The sequence below is a fragment of the Rhinoderma darwinii genome, chromosome 1, assembly GCF_050947455.1.
Source record: "Rhinoderma darwinii isolate aRhiDar2 chromosome 1, aRhiDar2.hap1, whole genome shotgun sequence".
NCBI classification, from domain to species: Eukaryota; Metazoa; Chordata; class Amphibia; order Anura; family Rhinodermatidae; genus Rhinoderma; species Rhinoderma darwinii.
The window spans coordinates 413,541,821-413,569,647 of NC_134687.1; the positions used below are offsets into that span (position 1 = coordinate 413,541,821).

At 39.7% G+C, this 27,827-nt stretch overlaps 1 protein-coding gene across 5 annotated transcripts in view; it reads left to right on the forward strand.

The window, feature by feature from the left end:
• Positions 1-227: 227 nt before the first annotated feature.
• Positions 228-27,827, forward strand: part of CHD8 (chromodomain helicase DNA binding protein 8) — a 122,906-nt gene continuing 95,306 nt past the window's right edge. For 2 of the 5 annotated variants that reach the window (XM_075828958.1, XM_075828961.1), the window contains exons 1-2: positions 229-359; positions 21,230-22,031. In XM_075828958.1, the coding sequence (XP_075685073.1) occupies positions 21,354-22,031 (678 nt within the window). In that variant the 5' untranslated portion in view covers positions 229-359; positions 21,230-21,353. Of the gene's footprint in view, positions 398-18,458; positions 18,630-21,229; positions 22,032-27,827 lie in introns of those variants that run through there. The other 3 variants (XM_075828962.1, XM_075828959.1, XM_075828960.1) reach the window with 3 other exon arrangements.

Consider the following 27,827-nt stretch of genomic DNA (forward strand, 5'->3'; position numbering starts at 1 on the left):
ACTAAGCATTCATTCATCTAATCTTGGCGGTACATAGATATTTAGTCAGGCATTATAGAGACAGCCGAATTGAAGGACCCTCTGCCCTCTTCCGTAGGTACTTCCTGATAAGCACAACCTATACTGAATGCACGACGTCACCAAACTTGTCTGATTGATATGTTCTTTGACCAATCGAAAAAGGTTAGAGGGCGGGTCTTATGGCATAGAACCTTCTACCATTGTCCTAGCCCGCCGTGACGTAGGGCGTAGCTGTACGAGGCTGAGTTGCACCGCACGGCGCGTCCATGCTCGGCACAGCCGGGACCAGCTCATAAAGGGTCAACAGCGGCCGAGACCCGGACAGTGTGACGTCACAGGTGAGACGGGGCGTTGACGTCACAAAGTGGGGTCACAGGTGAGAAGAGGGGGAGGGGGTTGGACCCACACACATTTTACGTACAAATATAGCCCGTGTACGGATAGCTATTATAACGCAGCGCTAAATGTAGGTTGGAGCTGCACGTATCAGCTTGTGTGGCACACACGTGTATATAGACCTGTATTTAGTGGATGTGCTGCTGTGGGGCGCTCCAGGGCACGTAGGCACAGAACCACAGTTAGAGTAGGTGGTCGGGATTGGTGGGAGGCATCGCTGGTACTATGGGAACACCGTGTTTGGTTACTGTTTATGTTCGGAACGTTCTGTTCTACAAGTATCGTGTGGGGAGGCAAACGCCTCATCTCATCAATACAACATCGTTCCGATAGTTTCATTCTTCTTCCCTTATTGATTCATGTAGAAATGCTGCAGTGTCAGAGAAAATCATATGTAAAAGCCTCCACTTATTGGTGATAAAAAATTGTAGCGTAATTCTGACTTTATCAGATACCTATTGAGCATACAGTGGTCAGCTGGAGGCAGATACTCCTCTATGTTATATACTCCTACATTATACTGGAGGTATATACTCCTCTATGTTATATACTCCTACATTATACTGGAGGTATATACTCTACATTATATACTCCTACATTATACTGGAGGTATATACTCCTCTATGTTATATACTCCTCTACATTATACTGGAGGTATATACTCCTCTACATTATATACTCCTCTACATTATACTGGAGGTATATACTCCTCTACATTATATACTCCTTTACAGTATACTGGAGGTATATACTCCTCTACATTATATACTCCTCTACATTATACTGGAGGTATATACTCCTCTACATTATATACTCCTACATTATACTGGAGGTATATACTCCTCTACATTATATACTCCTACATTATACTGGAGGTATATACTCCTCTACATTATATACTCCTCTACATTATACTGGAGGTATATACTCCTTTACATTATATACTCCTCTACATTATACTGGAGGTATATACTCCTCTCCTCTACATTATACTGGAGGTATATACTCCTCTACATTATATACTCCTCTACATTATACTGGAGGTATATACTCCTCTACATTATATACTCCTCTACATTATACTGGAGGTATATACTCCTCTACATTATATACTCCTCTACATTATACTGGAGGTATATACTCCTCTACATTATATACTCCTCTACATTATACTGGAGGTATATACTCCTCTACATTATATACTCCTCTACATTATACTGGAGGTATATACTCCTCTACATTATACTGGAGGCATATACTCCTCTACCTTATATACTCCTACATTATACTGGAGGTATATACTCCTACATTATATACTCCTCTACATTATACTGGAGGTATATACTCCTCTACATTATACTGGAGGTATATACTCCTCTGCATTATATACTCCTCTACATTATACTGGAGGTATATACTCCTCTACATTATACTGGAGGTATATACTCCTCTACATTATACTCGAGGTATATACTCCTCTACATTATATACTCCTCTACATTATACTGGAGGTATATACTCCTCTACATTATATACTCCTCTACATTATACTGGAGGTATATACTCCTCTATGTTATATACTCCTACATTATACTGGAGGTATGTACTGCTCTACTTTATATACTCCTCTACATTATACTGGAGGTATATACTCCTACATTATATACTCCTCTACATTATACTGGAGGTATATACTCCTCTACATTATACTGGAGGCATATACTCCTCTACCTTATATACTCCTACATTATACTGGAGGTATATACTCCTACATTATATACTCCTCTACATTATATACTCTTCTACATTATACTGGAGGTATATACTCCTCTACATTATATACTCCTACATTATACTGGAGGTATATACTCCTTTACATTATATACTCCTCTACATTATACTGGAGGTATATACTCCTCTACATTATATACTCCTACATTATACTGGAGGTATATACTCCTCTACATTATATACTCCTACATTATACTGGAGGTATATACTCCTCTACATTATATACTCCTACATTATACTGGAGGTATATACTCCTCTACATTATATACTCATCTACATTATATACTCCTCTACATTATACTGGAGGTATATACTCCTCTACATTATATACTCCTACATTATACTGGAGGTATATACTCCTTTACATTATATACTCCTCTACATTATACTGGAGGTATATACTCCTCTACATTATATACTCCTCTACATTATATACTCATCTACATTATACTGGAGGTATACACTCCTCTACATTATATACTCATCTACATTATACTGGAGGTATACACTCCTCTACATTATATACTCCTCTACATTATACTGGAGGTATATACTCCTCTATGTTATATACTTCTCTACATTATATACTCCTACATTATACTGGAGGTATATACTCCTCTACATTATATACTCCTCTACATTATATACTCCTCTACATTATATACTCCTACATTATACTGGAGGTATATACTACTCTACATTATATACTCCTCTACATTATACTGGAGGTATATACTCCTCTACATTATATACTCCTACATTATACTGGAGGTATATACTCCTTTACATTATATACTCCTCTACATTATACTGGAGGTATATACTCCTCTACATTATATACTCCTACATTATACTGGAGGTATATACTCCTCTACATTATATACTCCTACATTATACTGGAGGTATATACTCCTCTACATTATATACTCCTACATTATACTGGAGGTATATACTCCTCTATGTTATATACTCCTACATTATACTGGAGGTATATACTCCTCTATGTTATATACTCCTACATTATACTGGAGGTATATACTCCTCTACGTTATATACTCCTCTACATTATACTGGAGGTATATACTCCTCTATCTTATATACTCCTACATTATACTGGAGGTATATACTCCTCTATCTTATATACTCCTACATTATACTGGAGGTATATACTCCTCTATGTTATATACTCCTACATTATACTGGAGGTATATACTCCTCTATGTTATATACTCCTACATTATACTGGAGGTATATACTCCTCTATGTTATATACTCCTACATTATACTGGAGGTATATACTCCTCTACGTTATATACTCCTCTACATTATACTGGAGGTATATACTCCTCTATCTTATATACTCCTACATTATACTGGAGGTATATACTCCTCTATCTTATATACTCCTACATTATACTGGAGGTATATACTCCTCTATGTTATATACTCCTACATTATACTGGAGGTATATACTCCTCTATGTTATATACTCCTCTACATTATACTGGAGGTATATACTCCTCTACGTTATATACTCCTCTACATTATACTGGAGGTATATACTCCTCTATGTTATATACTCCTACATTATACTGGAGGTATATACTCTCTATGTTATATACTCCTACATTATACTGGAGGTATATACTCCTCTATATTATATACTACTCTACATTATAATGGAGGTATATACTCCTCTATATTATATACTCCTCTACATTATACTGGAGGTATATACTCCTCTACATTATACTGGAGGTATATACTCCTCTGCATTATATACTCCTCTACATTATACTGGAGGTATATACTCCTCTACATTATATACTCCTCTACATTATACTGGAGGTATATACTCCTCTACATTATATACTCCTCTACATTATACTGGAGGTATATACTCCTCTATGTTATATACTCCTACATTATACTGGAGGTATGTACTGCTCTACTTTATATACTCCTCTACATTATACTGGAGGTATATACTCCTACATTATATACTCCTCTACATTATACTGGAGGTATATACTCCTCTATGTTATATACTTCTCCACATTATATACTCCTACATTATACTGGAGGTATATACTCCTCTACATTATATACTCCTCTACATTATATACTCCTACATTATACTGGAGGTATATACTACTCTACATTATATACTCCTCTACATTATACTGGAGGTATATACTCCTCTATGTTAAATACTCCTACATTATACTGGAGGTATATACTCCTCTATGTTATATACTCCTACATTATACTGGAGGTATATACTCCTCTACATTATACTGGAGGTATATACTCCTACATTATACTGGAGGTATGTACTTCTCTACATTATATACTCCTCTACATTATACTGGAGGTATGTACTTCTCTACATTATATACTCCTCTACATTATACTGGAGGTATATACTCCTACATTATATACTCCTCTACATTATACTGGAGGTATATACTCCTCTATGTTATATACTTCTCTACATTATATACTCCTACATTATACTGGAGGTATATACTCCTACATTATATACTCCTCTACATTATACTGGAGGTATATACTCCTCTACATTATATACTCCTCCACATTATACTGGAGGTATATACTCCTCTACATTATATACTCCTACATTATACTGGAGGTATATGCTCCTCTACATTATATACTCCTCTACATTATATACTCCTCTACATTATACTGGAGGTATATACTACTCTACATTATATACTCTTCTACATTATACTGGAGGTATATACTCCTCTGCATTATATACTCCTCTACATTATACTGGAGGTATATACTCCTCTACATTATATACTCCTACATTATACTGGAGGTATGTACTTCTCTACATTATACTGGAGGTATATACTCCTACATTATATACTCCTCTACATTATACTGGAGGTATATACTCCTCTATGTTATATACTCCTCTACATTATATACTCATCTACATTATACGGGAGGTATATATTCCTCTGCATTATATACTCCTCTACATTATACTGGAGGTATATACTCCCCTACATTATATACTCCATTATACTGGAGGTATGTACTTCTCTACATTATATACTCCTACATTATACTGGAGGTATATACTCCTCTACATTATACTGGAGGTATATACTCCTCTACATTATACTGGAGGTATATACTCCTCTACATTTATACTGGAGGTATATACTCCTCTACATTATATACTCCTACATTATACTGGAGGTATATACTCCTCTACATTATATACTCTTCTACATTATACTGGAGGTATATACTCCTACATTATATACTCCTGTACATTATACTGGAGGTATATACTCCTCTACATTATATACTCCTCTACATTATACTGGAGGTATATACTCCTCCACATTATACTGGAGGTATATACTCCTCTACATTATATACTCTTCTACATTATACTGGAGGTATATACTCCTCTACATTATATACTCCTACATTATACTGGAGGTATATACTCCTACATTATATACTCCTCTACATTATACTGGAGGTATATACTCCTCTACATTATACTGGAGGTATATACTCCTCTACATTATATACTCCTCTATATTATATTGGAGGTATATACTCCTACATTATATACTCCTCTACATTATACACTCCTCTACATTATACTGGAGGTATATACTCCTCTACATTGTACTGGATGTATATAGACCTCTACATTATACTGGAGGTATATACTCCTCTACATTATATACTCCTCTACATTATACTGGAGGCATATACTCCTCTACATTATATACTTCTGTACATTATACTGGAGGTATATACTCCTCTACATTATATACTCCTCTACATTTATACTGGAGGTATATACTCCTACATTATATACTCCTGTACATTATACTGGAGGTATATACTCCTCTACATTATATACTTCTGTACATTATACTGGAGGTATATACTCCTCTACATTATATACTCCTCTACATTATACTGGAGGTATATACTCCTCTACATTATATACTCCTCCACATTATACTGGAGGTATATACTCCTCTACATTATATACTCCTCTACATTATACTGGAGGTATATACTCCTACATTATATACTCCTCTACATTATACTGGAGGTATATACTCCTCTACATTGTACTGGATGTATATAGACCTCTACATTATACTGGAGGTATATACTCCTCTACATTGTGCTGGAGGTATATACTCCTCTACATTATATACTCCTCTACATTGTGCTGGAGGTATATACTCCTCTACATTATATACTCCTCTACATTATACTGGAGATATATACTTCTCTACATTATACTGGAGGTATATACTTCCCTACATTATATACTCCTCTACATTATACTGGAGGTATATTCTTCTCTACATTATATACTCCTCTACATTATACTGGAGGTATATACTCCTCTACATTATATACTTCTCTACATTATACTGGAGGTATATACTCCTACATTATACTGGAGGTATATACTCCTTTACATTATACTGGAGGTATATACTCTTCTATATTATATACTCCTCTACATTAAACTCGAGGTATATACTCCTCTACATTATATACTCCTCCACATTATACTGGAGGTATATACTCCTCTACATTATATACTCCTTTACATTATACTGGAGGTATATACTCCTCTACATTATATACTCCTCTACATTATACTGGAGGTATATACTCCTACATTATACTGGAGGTATATACTCCTTTACATTATATACTCCTTTACATTATACTGGAGGTATATACTCCTCTATATTATATACTCCTCTACATTGTACTGGAGGCATATACTCCTCTACATTATATACTCCTTTACAGTATACTGGAGGTATATACTCCTCTACATTATATACTCCTCTACATTATACTGGATGTATATACTCCTACATTATACTGGAGGTATATACTCCTTTACATTATACTGGAGGTATATACTCCTTTACATTATACTGGAGGTATATACTTCTTTACATTATATACTCCTCTACATTATACTGGAGGTATATACTCCTCTACATTATATACTTCTCTACATTATACTGGATGTATATACTCCTACATTATACTGGAGGTATATACTCCTTTACATTATACTGGAGGTATATACTCTTCTATATTATATACTCCTCTACATTAAACTCGAGGTATATACTCCTCTACATTATATACTCCTTTACAGTATACTGGAGGTATATACTCCTCTACATTATACTGGAGGTATATACTCCTCTACATTATATACTCCTACATTATACTGGAGGTATATACTCCTACATTATACTGGAGGTATATACTCCTACATTATACTGGAGGTATATACTCCTCTACATTATATACTCATCTACATTATACTGGAGGTATATACTCCTCTACATTATATACTCCTCTACATTATACTTGAGGTATATACTCCTCTACATTATATACTCCTCTACATTATACTCGAGGTATATACTCCTCTACATTATATACTCGAGGTATATACTCCTCTACATTGTACTCAATGTTTATAGACCTCTACATTATACTGGAGGTATATACTCCTCTACATTATATTATACTCTACATTATACTGGAGGTATATACTCCTCTACATTATACTGGAGGTATATACTCCTCTACATTATATACTCCTCTACATTATACTGGAGGCATATACTCCTCTAGTTTATACTGGAGGTATATACTCCTCTACATTATATACTCCTCTACATTATACTGGAGGTATATACTCCTCTACATTATATACTCCTCCACATTATACTGGAGGTATATACTCCTCTACATTATATACTCCTCTACATTATACTGAAGGTATATATTCCTCTACATTATGTACTCATCTACATTATACTGGAGGTATATACTCCTCTAGATTATATACTTCTCTACATTATATACTCCTCTACATTGTACTGGAGGTATATACTCCTCTACATTGTATACTCCTCTACATTGTACTGGAGGTATAGACTCCTCTACATTGTACTGGAGGTATAGACTCCTCTACATTGTACTGGAGGTATAAACTCCTCTACATTGTACTGGAGGTATAAAGCTCCTCTACATTATATACACCTCTACGCTGTACTGCAGGTATTCGCTCCTCCACGCAGTACTGGAGGTATTCGCTCCTCCACACGGTACTGGAGGTATTCGCTCCTCCACACGGTACTGGAGGTATTCGCTCCTCCACACGGTACTGGAGGTATTCGCTCCTCCACGCGGTACTGGAGGTATTCGCTCCTCCACGCGGTACTGGAGGTATTCGCTCCTCCGCGAGGTACTGGAGGTATTCGCTCCTCCGTGCGGTACTGGAGGTATTCGCTCCTCCGCACGGTACTGGAGGTATATACTCCTCTACATTATATACTCCTTTACATTATACTGGAGGTATATACTCCTCTACATTATATACTCCTTTACAGTATACTGGAGGTATATACTCCTCTACATTATATACTCATCCACATTATACTGGAGGTATATACTCCTCTACATTATACTGGAGGTATATACTCCTCTACATTATATACTCCTCTACTTTATACTCGAGGTATATACTCCTCTACATTATATACTCGAGGTATATACTCCTCTACATTGTACTCAATGTATATAGACCTCTACATTGTACTCGAGGTATATACTCCTCTACATTATATTATACTCTACATTATACTAGAGGTATATACTCCTCTACATTATACTGGAGATATATACTCCTCTACATTATATACTCCTCTACATTATACTGGAGGTATATACTCCTCTACATTATATACTCCTCTACATTATGCTGGAGGTATTCGCTCCTCCGCGCGGTACTGGAGGTATTCGCTCCTCCGCGCGGTACTGGAGGTATTCGCTCCTCCGCGCGGTACTGGAGGTATTCGCTCCTCCGCACGGTACTGGAGGTATATACTCCTCTACATTATATACTCCTCTACATTGTACTGGAGGCATATACTCCTCTACATTATATACTCATCTACATTATACTGGAGGTATATACTCCTACATTATACTGGAGGTATATACTCCTCTACATTATATACTCATCTACATTATACTGGAGGTATATACTCCTCTACATTATACTGGAGGTATATACTCCTCTACATTATACTCGAGGTATATACTCCTCTACATTATATACTCGAGGTATATACTCCTCTACATTGTACTCGAGGTATATACTCCTCTACATTATATTATACTCTACATTATACTAGAGGTATATACTCCTCTACATTATACTGGAGATATATACTCCTCTACATTATATACTCCTCTACATTATACTGGAGGCATATACTCCTCTACATTATACTGGAGGTATATACTCCTCTACATTATATACTCCTCTACATTATACTGGAGGTATATACTCCTCTACATTATATACTCCTCTACATTATACTGGAGGTATATACTCCTCTACATTATATACTCCTCTACATTATATACTCCTCTACATTATACTGGAGGTATATACTCCTACATTATACTGGAGGTATATACTCCTCTACATTATACTGGAGGTATATACTCCTCTACATTATATACTCCTCTACATTATACTGGAGGCATATACTCCTTTACATTATATACTTCTGTACATTATACTGGAGGTATATACTCCTCTACATTATATACTCCTCTACATTATACTGGAGGTATATACTCCTCTACATTATATACTCCTCTACATTTATACTGGAGGTATATACTCCTCTACATTATATACTCCTACATTATACTGGAGGTATATACTCCTCTACATTATATACTCTTCTGCATTATACTGGAGGTATATACTACTACATTATATACTCCTGTACATTATACTGGAGGTATATACTCCTCTACATTATATACTCCTCTACATTATACTGGAGGTATATACTCCTCTACATTATATACTCCTCTACATTATACTGGAGGTATATACTCCTCTACATTATATACTCCTGCACATTATACTGGAGGTATATACTCCTCTACATTATATACTCCTCTACATTATACTGGAGGTATATACTCCTACATTATATACTCCTCTACATTATACTGGAGGTATATACTCCTCTACATTGTACTGGATGTATATAGACCTCTACATTATACTGGAGGTATATACTCCTCTACATTATATACTCCTCTACATTGTGCTGGAGGTATATACTCCTCTACATTATATACTCCTCTACATTATACTGGAGGTATATACTCCTCTACATTATATTATACTCTACATTATACTGGAGGTATATACTCCTCTACATTATACTGGAGGTATATACTTCCCTACATTATATACTCCTCTACATTATACTGGAGGTATATACTTCTCTACATTATATACTCCTCTACATTATACTGGAGGTATATACTCCTCTACATTATATACTTCTCTACATTATACTGGAGGTATATACTCCTTTACATTATACTGGAGGTATATACTCTTCTACATTATATACTCCTCTACATTATACTGGAGGTATATACTCCTCTATATTATATACTCCTCTACATTGTACTGGAGGCATATACTCCTCTATATTATATACTCCTTTACATTATACTGGAGGTATATACTCCTCTATATTATATACTCCTCTACATTGTACTGGAGGCATATACTCCTCTACATTATATACTCCTTTACAGTATACTGGAGGTATATACTCCTCTACATTATATACTCATCTACATTATACTGGAGGTATATACTCCTCTACATTATATACTCCTCTACATTATACTGGAGATATATACTTCTCTACATTATACTGGAGGTATATACTTCTCTACATTATATACTCCTCTACATTATACTGGAGGTATATACTCCTCTACATTATATACTTCTCTACATTATATACTTCTCTACATTATACTGGAGGTATATACTCCTACATTATACTGGAGGTATATACTCCTCTACATTATATACTCATCTACATTATACTGGAGGTATATACTCCTCTACATTATATACTCCTCTACATTATACTCGAGGTATATACTCCTCTACATTATATACTCCTCTACATTATACTCGAGGTATATACTCCTCTACATTATATACTCGAGGTATATACTCCTCTACATTGTACTCAATGTTTATAGACCTCTACATTATACTGGAGGTATATACTCCTCTACATTATATTATACTCTACATTATACTGGAGGTATATACTCCTCTACATTATACTGGAGGTATATACTCCTCTACATTATACTGGAGGTATATACTCCTCTACATTATATACTCCTCTATATTATACTGGAGGCATATACTCCTCTACATTATACTGGAGGTATATACTCCTCTACATTATATACTCCTCTACATTATACTGGAGGTATATACTCCTCTACATTATATACTCCTCCACATTATACTGGAGGTATATACTCCTCTACATTATGTACTCCTCCACATTATACTGGAGGTATATACTCCTCTACATTATATACTCCTCTACATTATACTAGAGGTATATACTCCTCTACATTATATACTCCTCTACATTATACTGGAGGTATATACTTCTCTACATTATATACTCCTCTACATTATACTGAAGGTATATATTCCTCTAGATTATATACTTCTCTACATTATATACTCCTCTACATTGTACTGGAGGTATATACTCCTCTACATTGTACTGGAGGTATAGACTCCTCTACATTATACTGGAGGTATAGACTCCTCTACATTGTACTGGAGGTATAAAGCTCCTCTACATTATATACACCTCCACGCGGTACTGGAGGTATTCGCTCCTCCACGCGGTACTGGAGGTATTCGCTCCTCCACGTGGTACTGGAGGTATTCGCTCCTCCACGTGGTACTGGAGGTATTCGCTCCTCCACGTGGTACTGGAGGTATTCGCTCCTCCACGTGGTACTGGAGGTATTCGCTCCTCCACGTGGTACTGGAGGTATTCGCTCCTCCGCGAGGTACTGGAGGTATTCGCTCCTCTACATTATATACTCCTCTACATTATATACTCCTCTACATTATATACTCACTCCTCTACATTATACTGGAGGTATATACTTCTCTACATTATATACTCCTCTACATTATACTGAAGGTATATATTCCTCTACATTATATACTCATCTACATTATACTGGAGGTATATACTCCTCTAGATTATATACTTCTCTACATTATATACTCCTCTACATTATACTGAAGGTATATATTCCTCTACATTATATACTCATCTACATTATACTGGAGGTATATACTCCTCTAGATTATATACTTCTCTACATTATATACTCCTCTACATTGTACTGGAGGTATAGACTCCTCTACATTGTACTGGAGGTATATACTCCTCTACATTATACTGGAGGTATAGACTCCTCTACATTGTACTGGAGGTATATACTCCTCTACATTGTATACTCCTCTACATTGTACTGGAGGTATAGACTCCTCTACATTGTACTGGAGGTATAGACTCCTCTACATTGTACTGGAGGTTTAGACTCCTCTACATTGTACTGGAGGTATATACTCCTCTACATTGTATACTCCTCTACATTGTACTGGAGGTATAGACTCCTCTACATTGTACTGGAGGTATATACTCCTCTACATTATACTGGAGGTATAGACTCCTCTACATTGTACTGGAGGTATAAAGCTCCTCTACATTATATACACCTCTACGCGGTACTGCAGGTATTCTCTCCTCCACGCGGTACTGGAGGTATTCGCTCCTCCACGCGGTACTGGAGGTATTCGCTCCTCCACGCGGTACTGGAGGTATTCGCTCCTCCACGCGGTACTGGAGGTATTCGCTCCTCCACGCGGTACTGGAGGTATTCGCTCCTCCGCGCGGTACTGGAGGTATTCGCTCCTCCGCGCGGTACTGGAGGTATTCGCTCCTCCGCGCGGTACTGGAGGTATTCGCTCCTCTGTGCGGTACTGGAGGTATTCGCTCCTCCGCGCGGTACTGAAGGTATTCGCTCCTCCGCACGGTACTGGATGTATACGCTCCTCCACGCTGTACTGGAGGTATACGCTCCTCCACACCGTACTGGAGGTATACGCTCTTCTACATTGTACAAGGATTGTCATTACTCGCATCAGCTCCGTGGAGCTCACAATCTCCCTATCTCACCCTCCAGGGCCAATTTAATAGGAAGCCAATGGACCTTTCTATACGTTTTTGGAATCTGAACTTTTCTCAAAAGGGTCTTTACGAATGATCTTGAATAAATGTATACTTCATGACACATCACTGCTTAGCTTATTATTTTATATATAATCTTTGAAAGTGAGGCGAGACAGACACATCTATTTTAAAATACATTAGAATGTGGTACTATTTAGAGAGTTTTGCTATTATCCGATCTATCCTACTGATAGATCCCCATTTCTGTATTAAAAATCATCTTTGAAATTGGGCTTATATAATATTCAAATTTTCTGAGACACAAAATTTTGGATTTCTTTAACTGTTAGCCATAAATCATTACCATTAAAAGAAAAAAATGCTGGAAATAGATCACTCTGTGTGTAATGAATCTATATAATATGAGTTTCACTTTTTGCATTGAATTACTGAAATAAATTCACTTTTTGATGATATTCTAATTCATTGAGAAATTTGTGCGTGCGTGCGTGCGTTTTAGTGCATTCGGAAAGTCTTTAGATCCTTTCACTTTTTTTACATTTTTGTTATGTTGAGGCCTTGTGCTAAAATAAAATTCTAGTTTATCCCCACTATTCTGTACTCAATACCTCCATAATGACAAAGTGAAAACAGAATTTTAGAAAAAAATAATTTTTTTATGAAAAACTCGAATTTCGCATGACTAAGTATTTAGACCCTTTGCTATGACAATTGAAATTTACATCTGGGGCCTCCCATTTCTCTAGATAATTTTTTTAACGTTTCTACACCTTGATTGGAGTTCACCTGTGGTAAATTCATTTGATTGGACATGATTTTTAAAGACACACCCCTGTCTATATAAGGTCTTACATAGATAACTATGATGCTAGGAGCCCGGTTCCCTGCAGTGTGTTCGGTCCGGGAAATGCGGCCAACGTACGGACCGTATATTACAGACCAAACACGCTTGTGTGTGAGGCTCCTAAAGGGTCTGAATAATTATGTCAATGCAATATGTTCGCTTTTCCTATTCAATAACTTACGTCCTCAAAAGCGTCGGCAAACATCTGCCCATTCATTTGAATGGGTCTTACGATGTTCTGTGCCGACGGTCATTTTTTTTACGCGCTGCTGTCAAAAGGCGGCGCGTAAAAAAGACGCCCGCGTCAAAGAAGTGCCTGTCACTTCTTCAGACGTAAATGGAGCCGTTTTCCGTAATGGACGCAGCGAAAGACGCCTGCACATGCCATTACGGCTGAAATTATGGTGCTGTTTTCTCCTGCCGTGTGAACGTTGCCGTGTGAACTTACCCTATGGGGTATGAAGTGCAGAATGATGGGGGAAAACCTTTTTTTTTAATTTTAGCACAAGCCCTCAACATATCAAAATGTGAAAAAGTTTGTAGGGTCTGAAGACTTTCCAAATGATCAAAAAGTAAATTTATGTCAGTAATTCAATTCATAAAGTGAAACTCATATATTATATAGATTCATTACACACAGAGTGATCTATTTCCAGCATCTTTTTCTTTTAATGTTGATGATTATGGTAACAGTTAATGAAAACCCAAAATTTAGTGTCTCAGAAAATTAGAATATTATATAAGCCCAATTTCAGAAATTATTTTGAATACGGAAATGTCGTCCTACTGAAAAGTATGTCCAGTATATGCCCTCAATGCTTGGTCGGGCTCCTTTTACGTGAATTACTGCATCAATGCGGCGTGGCATGGAGGCGATCAGCCTGTGGCACTGCTGAGGTGTTATCAATGTGGCGTGGCATGGAGGCGATCAGCCTGTGGCACTGCTGAGGTGTTATCAATGTGGCGTGGCATGGAGGCGATCAGCCTGTGGCACTGCTGAGGTGTTATCAATGTGGCGTGGCATGGAGGCGATCAGCCTGTGGCACTGCTGAGGTGTTATCAATGTGGCGTGGCATGGAGGCGATCAGCCTGTGGCACTGCTGAGGTGTTATCAATGTGGCGTGGCATGGAGGCGATCAGCCTGTGGCACTGCTGAGGTGTTATCAATGTGGCGTGGCATGGAGGCGATCAGCCTGTGGCACTGCTGAGGTGTTATCAATGTGGCGTGGCATGGAGGCGATCAGCCTGTGGCACTGCTGAGGTGTTATCAATGTGGCGTGGCATGGAGGCGATCAGCCTGTGGCACTGCTGAGGTGTTATCAATGTGGCGTGGCATGGAGGCGATCAGCCTGTGGCACTGCTGAGGTGTTATCAATGTGGCGTGGCATGGAGGCGATCAGCCTGTGGCACTGCTGAGGTGTTATGGAAGCCCAGGTTGCTTTGATAGCGGCCTTCAGCTCGTCTGCATTGTTGGGTCCGGTGTCCCATCTTCCTCTTGACAATACCCCATAGATTCTCTATGGGGTTTAGGTCCGGCGAGTTTGCTGGCAAATCAAGCACAGTGATACTGTGGTTATTAAACCAGGTATTGGCAGTGTGGGCAGATGCCAAGTCCTGCTGGAAAATGAAATCAGCATCTCCATAAAGCTTGTCAGCAGAGAGAAGCATGAAGTGGCCGAAAATTTCCTGCTAGACGTCTGCTTTTACGGTCCCTAAAATAAAAAAATATGTCCAAAATGTCCAATTTTTTGCGGATGCTTTCTACGGCCGGGACACCTTATCATAAATATATACGGAAGGAGTCCGTGGGCAATAGAAACGAATCTGTAATTGCTTATCAAACCTACGGTCGTGTGTATGGGGTCTTAGATGATCACAAAGTGTGCCCCTGCAGGGACCCTCAGAAATCAGCTGTAGTCTGTAGGGGAAACCTGACCGTAAGCGTTCAGTTTTTCTGTATCACCACTACAGGAGAACTTAAAGAGGCTCTGTCACCAGATTTTCAAACCCCTATCTCGTATTGCAGCAGATCGGCGCTGCAATGTAGATTACAGTAACGTGTTTTGGTTTTTTTCAAAAACAAGCATTTTTGGCCAAGTTATGACCATTTTTATATTTATGCAAATGAGCCTTTAAGTACAACTGAGCGTGTTTAAAGTTAAGTCCAAGTGGGCGTGTATTATGTGTGTACATCTGGGCGTTTTTACTTGTTTTACTAACTGGGCGTTGTGAATAGAAGTGTATGATGCTGACGAATCAGCATCATCCACTTCTCTTCGTTACCACCCAGCTTCTGGCAGTGCAGACACACAGCGTGTTCGAGAGAGATCACGCTGTGACGTCACTTCCTGCCTCTGGTCCTGCATCGTGTCGGACGAGCGAGGACACATCGGCACCAGGCGACAGAGGCTACAGTTGATTCTGCAGCAGCATCGGCGTTTGCAGGTAAGTCGATGTAGACTCTGGTGCCGATGTGTCCTCGCTCGTCCGACACGATGCAGGACCTGGGGCAGGAAGTGACGTCACAGCATGATCTCTCGAGAACACGCTGTGTGTCTGCACTGCCAGAAGCTGGGTGGTAACGAAGAGAAGTGGATGATGCTGATTCGTCAGCATCATACACTTCTATTCACAACGCCCAGTTAGTAAAACAAGTAAAAACGCCCAGATGTACACACATAATACACGCCCACTTGGACTTAACTTTAAACACGCCCAGTTGTACTTAAGAAAGCCTCATTTGCATAAATATAAAAATGGTCATAACTTGGCCAAAAATGCTAGTTTTTGAAAAAAACAAAACGTTACTCTTATCTACATTGCAGCGCCTATCTGCTGCAATACGAGATAGGGGTTGCAAAATCTGGTGACAGAGCCTCTTTAAGCATTATACAATGAGAATTCATATCAATGGGCTCTTCTCTGTTGTCCTCTTTGTAGCCGCTCTCCACTCTAGCCAAGAAATGAGGATCCTGAACTGAGGACTCCCTATATTAACTCAGAATTTCCTAATTTAGTAAATGATTGGGTTTTATAACCTAGACAACCCCTTTAAGGGCCATTTACACCAGCAGCTAATTGGTCAGATTTGAACGCTATCCATAGTGTGCACAATAATCGCATATAAATGATCGTTATGACATTGGGGTATGTATACACGAATCGTCTGCTCCATAGACCACATGTGACTCTACCAAATATCTTGATACTACAGGTGTGAATGACCAAACAATGAATTTCGGACCATTATTTAGCCTATAACGTTTGGTATAAATGCCTGCTTACAGGGTTTGTATTGGCGATTGCTAATGTGAATATCTGCTCTTGTAAATGGTTACTATTATTGTCCTAAATTGTAACCCTTTCTTTTTCAATAAACATCAAAGCAGGGGAAACTGGTAACTGTCTCCTGACACATGCTGTGCTTGCTGGTCCCTGAGCAGAATGCAGGCTGCTATCTGCTGATGGCTGGGGATCAGAAGATAAAGGGGCCAACTCTGATAATAGAAGCATCTAGGCAATGACCTAGTATATCACTGTAGTGTACCCCAATGTCTCGCCATTATTAGTACTGTATTTTACTACAAATTGTCACTTGTATCCTGTATGACACCGATTGTGTCGCAACTAGAACTGGTCTAGCCTGTTGTTTGCTGCATTTATGTCATTACGCCAAGTTCCAATGAAGTGATGTCACTTGTTTATAGATATGGCACATACTTTCTCCTCATGTCATGGAGTTAGTATTGCAGTATCTTGCCGGCTCATTCCTAATCCCCGAGGCAGTTCTCATTGAGGACCCGCTGTGTGTTTACGTCCTGGTCACGATGTAGCCATGCGTCTATTAGCATGGACGGTACTTGCGCTGCATTGAGAGATGTGCATTCACCTCACCGCTACTGCCCCCCTGCCCTATCCGGTGCAGTGTGGTCGCAGCCTTGTATCGGCCGTCAGCGCGACGCTTTCATTCATTCTCTGGCGCTAGGCTCGATGAAATCGAGGTTGGTTGCACTTTTGCCTTGGATACGGATAGGCCTCAGAGTGATGGGTGGAGCGAACGTCTCAACCTAACCCAGCTCCTCGCTGTTGCTTTTGATTGACTGGGCACTTCACCAATGGTTGCGCGCTTCAGCTGTACGGCGGGGCGGGGCGGGGCCGGGCCGAGTGCTAGTTAGGTTGCGCCGTGTGTATCTGTATGGGGAGGAGAAAGCTGTGTGTGTAACCGGGAGACTACATGTGTATTACTGTAGACTAAGTAAATACACGAGTTGGACAACATGTGAGTGCCGGGGAGGACGGCATACACATGTAACGTAACGTGCTGTGCTCTATAGCAGCTTGTAAGGAGCACTCTTGGGGATACGTAGCCCTCACAGGTAAGAGTGTATGTACTGTATAAAGTGTATTGAGATTGCTGGGGATCACGACACCCTGGCCCTGAATGCAGGATACAACAAGGTGACGTATGCATGTTATGTAGTCCACATGTTCCTGTGCGTGTGATGATGACAGAGTATAAAATGCGCACATGAACGTCTTCCTCCTGCTGTTTGTAATGGCTTCATGGATGGGGCTTAGATTCTAACATCTTTTAGTTGATTTGTCTATATGTTAAGTTACTATCCTGTATACAAACCTAATACAATCATATGCAGTGGTAAAGGTGCCTTTAATGGAATAGGGGGGACGTGTTACCAGTAGTAAGGCTATGTTCACACTGAGCTTTTTGCAGGCGGAATTTCTGCCTCAAAATTCCGTTTGGAAGTTTGAGGCAGCTTTTCCATTGCCTGCACGCCGATTTTCGCTGCGTTTTTTGCCTGCGGCCGTTGAGCGCCGTGGGCATAAAACGCAGCGAAATACACTTTCTCTGCCTCCCAGTGATGTCAGAGGTGTCAACGCCTCAAGATGGGGCATGTCCCTTTATCTCGCGAGACGATTTTACCGCTCGTGGGAAAAAGACGCCTCCGCCTCCCATTGAAATCAATCGGAGGCATATTCAGGCCGTTTTTGACGAGTTTTGCGGCGCGGTTTCCACATCAAAAATTTCTGTCTGAGCATAGCCTTAGGCTGTGTTCACATTAGTGTTGTGGTTGCCATTTATATTGGAAATTCTACATTGTTGGATCCCCGGTTTTGTCATGGTGTCCGTCTCCGTGCTATTATTCCCATTCCCATGATGGAATATAAAACAGTTTTTCCCTCATATCTGTTTCTGCCTTGGATATGCCATCACTTTATAATCGGTAAGGGTTCGACATCTGGGACCCCCACCGATCCTGGGGATAAAAGGGGCCACGGCGCGGTGGCCTCTTCACTGTGAATAAGGCCCCATGCACAGGACCGTGCTCGTAAGTACGCGCACGGCAGACCGCAGCCAGGCATCTGCATTTGCGGGCCGTGCTCCCATTATAAAATATAGGAGCACGGTCTGTAAAATAAAAAAATAGGACGTGTTCTATTTTTTACGGCACGGACACCTTCCCATAAATATACGGGAAGGTGTCCGTCGGCCATAGAAATGAATGGGTAAGTGTTTTATCCGTAATTGCAGATAAAAATGACGGTCGTGCATGAGGCCTTAGAGGTATAAGTTGGGAAATGCTCCCGGCGTATATGTATAACATCCCCACAGGATTCTTTTGACCAGATGTTTTCCCAAAGATTTTCCTTTATGCATATGTTGTGCGGTTATACCGCTTTTTGAACTTTATTGAAAGTGTAGCTGTACATGAAGGGACCCCGACTATCCCTGATGTTAAAATCTGACCACATGATCGAGCATAAGTGGCATCAGAATAAATGACATAATCATTTCATGTTTTCCCGGTTGTAATATATTGAAGTATGAATTGTATCTTTTTGTAGGTGCAGCTGACTCTACAGCAGGATGGATGTGATGTGACATTTTGCTTAAAACAGATGTAGCATTTTAAAGGGAATGTGTCGCTAGAATTTTTTTTTGGTTTTCTTTTAGTTAATTAATATTTAAGTGATTACACATTGTTTTAATTTTTTCACAAGTCAGGAAATATTATAAATTAGATTCTAATTTATAACATTTCCATGTGCTGGTCACTAGAGGGAGCAGTTGCCAAAATTGCAGCATGGTCAATGTGGTAAGGCAACCTCATTGCTTTAACCTGCAAATTTGGGGTGGACACACTCTCCTCTTGTGTCCTCACACAATCCCCCCCTCCCTTATTCTGGCTAGTGCCAGGAGAAGGTAGGGTTTGAATCTTCAAACCTCCTACACTGTGTGCCGCCATTTTCTGAGCGACTGCACAGTGTAGGAGGATTAGATACAGTGCTCAGTAGACAGTAGAACATGAACATACACACACATCACATACACGAACATAAATTACCTGCTCCTGCCTCCGCTCCTATGCCTTGCGCCTTCGCTTCCTTGAACATATGGCCGGAAGTAGCCATCTTACTGTCCTGCAGCGGCTTCCAGTCCACAAGGAAATGGCGCCAGATTTCGCTCTGTGAATGAGCTTTGTTTTGGTCAGTGTAGGAGCGGCGCATGCGCCGTTCCCACACAGACGGCGTATGCTATAGTGAATGGAACGGCTCCCGTTCGCATTCTCTATGGGGTTGTATGTGCCGTATTCCATCTCTGTATGTGTCGTTAATCGACACATACAGAGATGAAAAAAAAATGGCAGCCCCCATAGAGAAGTAAAAGAAAGAAAAAAGTAGTACACGAGAACACAAATAAATAAAATGTATGTTAATATCATATTAAAAGCAATATGATAAAAAAAAAATAGGAAGGGGTCAACAGCAGATGTTTGCTACTAATGTGCGAGAGGTTATTATGAGGAAATATGTACTGGCAAAACGTTGTCTGAGGTCAGTGTGAGCATAAAATGTCACTGATCTTTAACCGTTACTCGGACTTGCATGCAGTTAAATATTGGTATTCATAATATGGTTACGAACGTCCTATTTATTTCTTATTTTTTCTCCATAGACGACCATCCTGGCTTCTTTCGCTTTACATCATCCTGTGACTGAAGTCAATTCTCACTTGTTCTGTATTCTTGGGGAAGGCTACTCGCCTTCCCCACAAAATTAGCCTTGAAAAGAAGTCCAATATGGCAGACCCTATTATGGACCTTTTTGATGACCCAAATCTATTTGGCCTGGATTCTTTAACTAGCGATTCATTCACCCGTGATGGACCGGACACGATGGATGAAGCCCTTGGTTTGGAGAATGTTCTGGAGCCTCTCGAACAACTTACCGCTGTAAGATGTGGAGGACAACCAATTCCAGATGGAAGTGAGCAACGACTGGAGCCACAGATCCTGCAGAATGCTCCTGTCGCTGTTACCACGGTAGGGACCGTACTTCCATCCCAGCCAGCTACTATTCAGGAACCTTTAAACCAAGGCAATCCCTTTATGGGGACTTCCACAAGTGGACCACCAGTTCCTAAAATCATGATTCTGAAAGCTCCACCAGGAATGACAGTCAGTGGTTGTCCTGTGACTCAAATCCAGACACTGGCTCCTGGCCAGGTGGCTAATGGAGGGAAGGTGACATTTGCTAAATTTCTCACAGGGACCCCACTGAGACCAGGGGTATCAATTGTATCTGGGAACACTGTGTTGGCCAAAGTTCCAAATCCAGCTATTGGAGGACAACCAGGAGCAATGAGACCTGTTCGACAATTATTACTTCAACCATTACGTACTTCAGCATCTCCAGCTGGCACTGACGTGAACACTGGCATTAAACCTGCAGTTACTTTGACCTCGGCGCCTCAGCAGGTAGAGTAAATGAGATTCTTGTTCTTCACAATTCTTTCATTATTCTGTTTTAGCTCATGTTTGTCTTTCATATTTGTGTTAGACCCACTTCACATCCATGTTTTGCCCCTACGTTTACCATGTATGTCGGGAAAGCTCCCAATGTAGACGCTAAACGTGTCGCTAGGGCTCCATTAGCGCGACGCAGGGCAATAGTGTTTCTTTTTAACCTCTGTTGAGCTGATATACGTCGGTCTACTTTTTTCTTGGAGATTGGAAAACTTTAGTAGACTACGCTTTTTCCATCTTGAGGGATCCTGCAATAAAAGGATACCGACTCGGGTATTCGTTACAAACCGGGTCATGAAACTTCATGATGTATACGTTTTAACGTACACCATTATACTATAGGGCGCCGAGTGCCACTGTTAAGGCATTAGTCACAGCCTACATTTAACATATGAGTGCCATATTACGCATCCAAGCGACACAAATCCATAATACTGTTTGTGCATTGAGTTTTAGATGTGTAAATCTAAGTAATTGCTTCTCTAGCTTTTCAATGGTGTGATTTAATGGATCCTAAAGAAAGCTTTCATTTTGGGAGAATATATTAGGTGGAGGTCAAAATGCGTTTTTATTAGTAAATCGTGGAAACCGTGCTGTTCTGCAGGTTTGCTTTTTTTTTTTTTTTCCAGGAAAAACCAGTTGATAGATTCAACTCCGATAGGGAAATATAAAAGTACCACAAATTTAAACCGTCAATCAAAAAAAACAACTCCCAGTATATATACTGTGCACCCACAAAGCAGTTCAATATCGTAAATTCATGTATTTCAATGCTAAGCTGTGCGGCTGCATAACTTAGTATTGTAATGCATGAATTTAGTCATTAGGACGAACGAAAACATGGTGCACGTACTGCACTGTGCCGCCATGTTCTCAGTGTTAGGGTATGTTCACACGTAGTAGCAAAATACGTCTGAAATTACGGAGCTGTTTTCGCCTGAAAACAGCTTCTGATTTTCAGACGTTTTTTGTAACTACCCGCGTTTTTCGCTGTGTTTTTTACGGACATTATTGGAGCTGTTTTTCAATGGAGTCAATGAAAAACTGCTCCAAAAACGTCCCAAGAAGAGATATGCACTTCTTTGACGCGGGCGTCTTTTAAGCGCCATCTTGACAGTGACGCGTAAAATGACACCTCGTGGGAACAGAACACCGTAAAACCCATTGAAAGCAATGGGCAGATGTTTGTAGGCGTAATGGAGCTGAATTCTGTCTGAAAATAGGCCGTGTGAACATACCCTTATGCTGATCGTGCAGGTACATCAAGTAATACACAGCCGCAACCCTGCTCAAATGACTGAGATCAGAGAGAGCTCTTATTTCTGTTGTTATCCCCTTGCATTCAAAGGGAAAATGAGAAGGGGGGGCCCTCTTTGATTGCGTCACAGGAAATCTCTGTGACCCGATCGAGGACATGCCTTATATGGACAGACAAACCGGGGTCCATTGAAGGAACCCCAGGGCTGTCTGACGACATTTCCTGTTAGAGCAAACATAGGCATGCTCTAACATCTTCCTGCGTACCATCAGTACACAGGCTGTTGTACTGGCATATAGATATATGCCAGTACATTAAAGTTAAAGATAAAAATCTAAAATCTCCCTGTGGGATTGAAAAACAAAAACCCTGTGGGTTAACCCCAATGTTGCCATTATGTAAGGGAAATGATGGGGTCACTTATTAATGTGAGACACGTGCTGTTGTGAATTTAGAACCTCCATGTGCCTCACATTAATAGTAATAAACCCCATCATATACCTTAGTCATAACAGGCAATACTGGGTTAGGGTTTATTCAGACTAATGTGATATACGTCCGTGCAACGCACGTGATTTTCACGCGCGTCGCACGGACCTATATTAGTCTATGGGTCAGTTCAGACTGTCAGTGATTTTTGCGCAGCGTGAGTCCACTGCGTAAAACTCACGACATGTCCGTTCTTTGTGCGTATGTTGCGCATCACGCACCCATTGAAGTCAATCACACGCAGCACACGGAAGCACTTCTGTGGGATGCGCGTGATTCGCGCAACAGCTGTAAAACTATGAATGTAAACAGAAAAGCACCACGTTCTTTTCTGTTTACAAACATCCAAACGGAGTGTCATAATGATGGCGGCTGCGCGAAAATCACGCAGCCGTGCATCATACGGGGCTGACACACGGAGCTGTTAAATACCTTTTACAACTGTCCCGTACTGTAATCATGTTTTCAGTACGGGACAGTAGTTCCACGGAGAGGCAGGGACTCCTAGCGTCGTAATAACTATGATGCTAGGAGCCCGGCTCCCTGCACTGTGTTCGGTCCAGGACTTGCGGCCGAAATACGTTCCGTCCTTTACGGACGTAGCATGCTCGTGTGTGTGAGGCCTTAGTGCCTCACATCAGAAAATGGAAGGACTTGTATACTGTATTTTTCGGACTATAAGACGCACCCAGGTTTTAGACAACAGAAAATAGGAAAACATTTAATATTTTACTACTTTTACAAAGGAAAAACTTAGTTAAAAAAAATAATTTGTTCAGTTTCACCACATTCTGAAAGCCATAACTTTTATATTTTTTCATCATTTGAGCGGTGTGAGGGCTTATTTTTTTGCGGGATGAGCTGTAGTTTTTATTAGCACCAATTTTTTTGGTACATGTGTTTTTTTGGTTTTTGTTTTTTTTTTTTTATCACTTTTTTTTTATTTCATTCTTTTTAGTGCTATGGTGAGCAAAAGACAACAATTCTGGGGTTTTAAATTTAATTTTTTTACGCCGTTCACGGTGAGTCAAATAATGCTGTATTGTAATAGTTTCTGACTTTTACGGACGCAGCGATACCAATGTTTTTATTCTCTTATTTTTACATTGTGCTTGGGGAAAAATGGGAGAGTGTGTTTTTTTTATTTTTTTTATTTTTTTTTAATACACATTTTATTAGTTCCCCTAGGGGACTTGAACTAGCGATCATTAGATTGCTTATACAATACATGGATGAATTACAGAAGCGACGTAACTCGCTGAGCTACGCTGTTTCAGTAACTCCCATAGTAGTGAATGGCCGTTACGGAAGCAGTGTTGCATGCGAGCTACTCTGTTTCCGTAACTACTATTCAGCTCTATGGGAGTTACGGAAACTGGGTAGCTCAGCAAGTTACGCTGTTTGTGTAACTCGACCATGTAACCAGGAAGTGGCCGGAAGACAGCGGAGCCAGGTAAGATAAAACGGGGTTTAGGGTGCCCCGCTCTAGAGATAGGTGCGGGTCCCAGAGGTGGGACCCGCATCTATCTGACATTTAACATATTCTGTGGATGTGTCATAAATGTCCTTCATGGGGAAAACCACTATAAATGCTGCGGTCGCTATTGACCGTGGCATTTTAACTAGTTAAACGGGCAAAAACAGCCATCGCTGTTCCTGGCCGTTAGAGCAGCGTGTCCGCTGTAAAACACACCTGATATCTGCAGTGTATGGTGCGGGCTCAGTGGGTGAGCCCGCTCCATACATCATCCCCTCCCCGCTCCATGATGTGCCGGCACATCACGGGCCGTGAAGGGGTTAAGTAAGGAGCGGTCAGGGGTCCGCCGCTGCCTGGTCCCTTGACTGCCGACTATAAGATGCAAGGACTCTTTAGCAAGATTTGTTTTTGCTAAAAACTGCGTCTTATAATCCGAAAAATACGGTACTTATTTTTATTGTTGGCAAAGAATCGCAATACTACAAGTATCGGTATCCGTCCAAATTCTGGTATCGTGATAACCCTGGACAGAACAGGAAGTGTGTGTGTTAGTGTGTGTTTAGTGTATGTTTTATAAAATCACTACAAAATCCACCACGTAGCCATTCGTTCCTGGGTCTTGGTGTAGCTCTAGCCTTACATAAATATATCTCCATAGGCTTTAAATGGAATAGCATCGGTTATGTCTAACCGCTGCTCCATTTAATTTCCACCGCAGTGAGGTGGGACCCCCGTTCTATTGATCTTTGGTGTCCCAGCAGTGGAGCCCCCACAATCATGTGTGTAAAAAGCCCTTTAATTATTGTATAATGAGAGGTTCTCAACTTTTTTAACCCCTTCAAGACACAGCCTGTTTTGGCCTTCAGGACACAGCCAATTTTTTCAAATCGGACATGTTTCACTTTATGTGGTAATAACTTCGGAATGCTTTTACCTATCCAAGCGATTCTGAGATTGTTTTCTCGTGACACATTGGACTTTATGATACTGGCAAAATTTGCTCGATACATTAAGTATTTAATTGTGAAAAACACCAAAATTTAGCGAAAAATTGCAAAAATTAGCATTTTTCTAAATTTATATGTATCTGCTTGTAAGACAGGCAGTAATACCACACAAAATTGTTGCTAATTAACATCACCCATATGTCTACTTTAGATTGCCATTGTTTTTTGAATATCCTTTTATTTTTCTATGACATCACAAGGCTTAGAACTTTAGCAGCAATTTCTCACATTTTCAAGAAAATTTCAAAAGGCCATTTTTACAGGGGCCAGTTCAGTTGTGAAGTGGATTTTAGGGCCTTATATATTAGAAACCCTCGATAAGTCACCCCATTTTAAAAACTTCACCCCTCAAAGTATTCAAAACAGCATTTAGAAAATGTCTTAACCCTTTAGATGTTTCACAGGAATTAAGGCAAAGTAGATGTGAAATGTTCAAATTTCTTTTTTTTTTTGCAGAAATTCATTTTTCATCTATTTTTTTTTGTAACACAGAAAGTTTTACCAGAGAAACGCAACTCAATATCTATTGCCCAGATTCTGCAGTTTTTAAAAATACCCCACATGTGGCCCTAGTGCACTTATTGACTGAAGCACAGGCCTCAGAAGCAAAGGAACACCTAGAGGATTTTGGGGCCTCCTTTTTATTAAAATATATTATAGGCACCATGTCGGGTTTGAAAGGCTCTTGCGGCACCAAAACAGTGGAAATCCCCCAAAAGTGACCCCATTTTGGAAACTATACCCCTTGAGGAAATTATCTAGGGGTATAGTGAGCATTTTGACCCCGCAGGTTTTTTGCAGAAATTATTGGAAGTAGGCCGTGAAAATGAAAATCTAAATTCTTTCAAAGAAAATGTAGGTTTAGCTTATTTTTTCTAATTTCCACAAGGACTAAAAGGAGAAAATGCACCACCAGTTTTGTAAAGCAATTTCTCCCGAGTAAAACAGTACCCTGCATGTGGTCATAAACAGCTGTTAGGACACACGGCGGAGCTTAGAAGGGAAAGAGCGCCATTTGGCTTTTGGAGCTCAAATTTAGCAGGAATGGTTTGCGGAGACCACGTCGCATTTGCAAAACCCCTAAGGGACCAAAACAGTGAAAACACCAAAAAAGTGACTCCATTTAGGAAACTACACCCCTTGAAGAATCCATCTAGGGGTGTAGTGAGCATTTTGAACCCACAGGGGCTTCATAGATTTTATTAGAATTGGGCAGTGAAGATAAAAAAAATCCTTTTTTTCCAATAAGACGTAGCTTTAGCTCAACATTTCTCATTTTCTCAACAAATAAAGGAATAAAAGAACCCCAACATTTGTAAAGCAACTTCTCTGGAGTATGGCAATACCCCATTTGTGGTCATAAACTGCTGTTTGGGCATACGGCAAGGATCAGAAGAGAAGGAGTGCCGTTTGGCTTTTGGAGCACAGATTTTGCTGGATTGATTTCTTGACACCATGTCACTTTTGCAAAGCTCCTAAGGTACCAGTACAGTGGAAACTCCCCAAAAGTCACTCGA